This window comes from Galeopterus variegatus, unplaced genomic scaffold, assembly GCF_000696425.1.
Source record: "Galeopterus variegatus unplaced genomic scaffold, G_variegatus-3.0.2 Scaffold1471, whole genome shotgun sequence".
Lineage (NCBI taxonomy): Eukaryota > Metazoa > Chordata > Mammalia > Dermoptera > Cynocephalidae > Galeopterus > Galeopterus variegatus.
In genome coordinates, this window is record NW_007727582.1 from 273,850 (window position 1) to 276,899 (window position 3,050).

General features: G+C 49.7%; 1 protein-coding gene across 1 annotated transcript in view; it reads left to right on the plus strand.

The window, feature by feature from the left end:
* RBM19 (RNA binding motif protein 19) overlaps positions 1–3,050 on the plus strand; it is a 150,142-nt gene that overhangs the window by 51,476 nt on the left and 95,616 nt on the right. Inside the window, exon 20 of the mRNA XM_008577257.1 lies at positions 1,151–1,267. Coding sequence (XP_008575479.1) covers positions 1,151–1,267 — 117 coding nt within the window. The remainder of the gene's footprint in view (positions 1–1,150; positions 1,268–3,050) is intronic.

Consider the following 3,050-nt stretch of genomic DNA (forward strand, 5'->3'; position numbering starts at 1 on the left):
ATTGGTCACACAGACCTCTCCTGATACTGTGTGGGAGGAGAGTACACAAGGGCATGAATGCCAAGAAGCAGGGGTTATTGGGGACTCTTGGAGGCTGACTGCCCCAGCAACTGAGGAGGTAAATTTTTAGTTTTGTTTCATTTCATGTTGATTTAACTGGCCACATGTGGCTGGTGGCCACTGTCTTGGACAGCACAGACCTAGCGTGTCGAGACAATAAAGAGAAACATGATTAAATATGTAACACGCCATGAGGCAGTGATGAGTGCCAGGGGCAGGGGTGGAGGTGGGGCTGCTGTCTTAGTGGAGACAGGGAAGTCCTCAGAGGAGATGACATGGAGCAGGCTCGAAGGGAGTTGTAACAATGTCATTATAATAGCAGCTGCCATTTGTTGAATGTTTACCACCTGGTGGGTACAGTGCTAAGTCCTCTCTCAATAATTCCTCAAATGATCTGACGAGGTCAACACTATTATTACACCCAATCTACAGATGAGGAAACTGAGGCCCAGAGAGGCCAAGTAACTTGCCCAAGATCACATAGATCCTGAGAGTCCGACCTGGTATTCCCACCCAGCTTGTTAACTCACAGCCTTGCCTACTACCCTGCTTCCATGGAGCGGAATGTTTCCCTGGGAGAGCAGGGGGCAGGTAAGGTAGACTGCATTAGGGATGACCTTGAACCCCAGGCAAGAGACCCCTCTCCATGATTAGGCCCCTGCACGGTCCTCCTCAGGTTAGTGAGGAAGTGTCGCAAATGAGACCTTTGGTAACCAGCCAGGGTCTTCCTGTGCCTCTGGAGAGAAGCAGTGGAGAGTGGGTTTGGTGAGAACCCAGCCCCGCCCTCACCCAGTTGCCTTTCTTAAGTCCCTGGTAGCCCAAGTCTCTCAAGTGGAGGCAGCAGCCCAAGGGTGGGTGTGTGGAGCCGCCATGCCCAGCTGTTTGGGGAGAAGAGAGTATGGCCATGTCACCCAGGGGGACACGGCCTTCCTCCCCTCTCATCTCGGCCTGCTCCACACACATGTTTTGAATCCATCACCTAAACACAAGACCAGAGCATCAGTTCTGAGCAGGAAGGCGGTGAAGTCAGTGAAGGGCAGGAGCCGCTGACACCCTGAATAACCTAAACCCTTTTCCCTCCACATTCTAGGCCAGCCCTGACATCCTTTCGCAAGAAACAAGTGCCCAGAAAGCAGACGACCTCCAAGATCCTGGTGCGGAACATCCCCTTCCAGGCTGACAGCCGGGAGATCCGCGAGCTCTTCAGGTGAGTGCCCTCGTTCAGTCCTGGGACCGCTGTGGTCTCGGGAAAGGCGGCCTTTGGGGCCCGGTGGTTCCGCTGTGGGCCAGTGCAGTGGTCTTTCAAAGGTCATCTTTTGGCTGCCTTTCATTTATCTCTCTTAATCTCAGGTGCTGCTCCTCAGAGCATTGCGTAGAAAAAAGTCAAAACAGCCAGGCCTCCTCCTCTCAGAGGCAGGAAAAGAAAGGGCAGGAACATTCTCCATCCCTGTCCACAAATCAAGCTGCAGGAGGTACAGGAGCCCTGTGGCTTGAACCTAGCTCTGCCATGGTCTGCTTGAAATTTCCTACATCCAGGTCACCTCTTTGGGTTAAGCCCATGGTTCGCCACTTTAGCAGCAAATTTGAATCACTTGGTGACTTTCACAAACATACCTGCGCTCAGGCTCCACCCCCAGAGAGTTGGATTCCATTGATCAGACATTGGTGTTTTGATCAAAGCTCCTCAGGGGATTCTAATGTCCAGCCAGTGTTGGAGACCACCAGCCTAGATTACTCTCTATGAAAAGTCCTTTTTGCAATGAAGGTGAAGTACCTACATTCATAATGCAATCTACTAGCACCTGCTTGCACAGGGGTCAAAAGCTCCAGCTGTCTCAGGGGCCAGGCAAGTAATAGGACCTATAAGATCAGGCTGGGTGGGGAATAAGGAGTTGAAGGCCTTCTCACCCAGCCGTGATGCCATGCAGGAATGCAAATTTAGTAAGACCAGTTCTTCCCATGTTTTCAAAGAGAAACTAGCGATCTGGATTCTTAGGGAAATTCATTGGTAACTAATTCACTTTTTAAAAACAAATACTATGAAGGGCAAAGTCTGTCTTGCCCCAGGCCCACCAGTTTGCAATCCCTATGTGGGCATGTTACAATATTTGGTTTTTAAGATTAGTTAGGTATCACCCAGCACCAAGCCCTGAGTCCTGAACATGACAGGACATAACAGCGAAATGCTTAAAGACAAGGCACTCCCAGGCACATGCCGGGGGATAGAGAGAGACCATCTAGCCCTGAGGATGTAATGGCAGATGAAAGTAGCCACAACCAAGCAAGTCGTTGAGGCTTGGCTGGGGTCTAAGTGTGCTCCAGGGACCCATAGCACCATGGCCTGTACAAGGGTGAACATTCAGGATTCCACATACTGGGCCTTGTTCATTCAACCTTTGTTTGTCGAGTTCTAGTATAAAGATCAGGAGAGTGAAGTCCCTGTTAGAATTACCAGTTAGCATCCTGCAAGGTAAACTATGGATGCAAAATGTCCTGTGTGTTTGGAGACAAAAAAGAATTATCTTTGCATGAAATCTGTCCTCTTTGCTGTCACTCTGTGATTTAAAGAATGGGAAGCTGTTTGGGAAATTCACTTCAAAAATTCTTGTCCTCCTTCTCCCTCTGTTCTAAATCATACACTGGCGTGCAGTTCATTAACAGATGAGGTTAGCCGGGAGCTGAGGCAGAGATGCTGTCCCTGCCTGTATCTAAGTAGCAGGGTCTAAACTGTGATCCCCGGGCATCCTGCGTGGCAAGAGCAGCCTGGTGAGATGGGGTCACAACCCGGGGGGGTGTTTTCCACTTCCCTGCACCTGGGTAGATTAGTCGAGAGGAGCACATGAAGTCGTTTCTTACAGGATTCTAGTGCATATCCTCAGCTTCTCACATTTGTCTGCTTGTTTTAACATGCTTCTGCTTTCTATAAAGAAGCCCAAGAACTGCCAGATCAAAACAGGCTTGCTAAGAACAGCACATGTTGATCAGGAAAT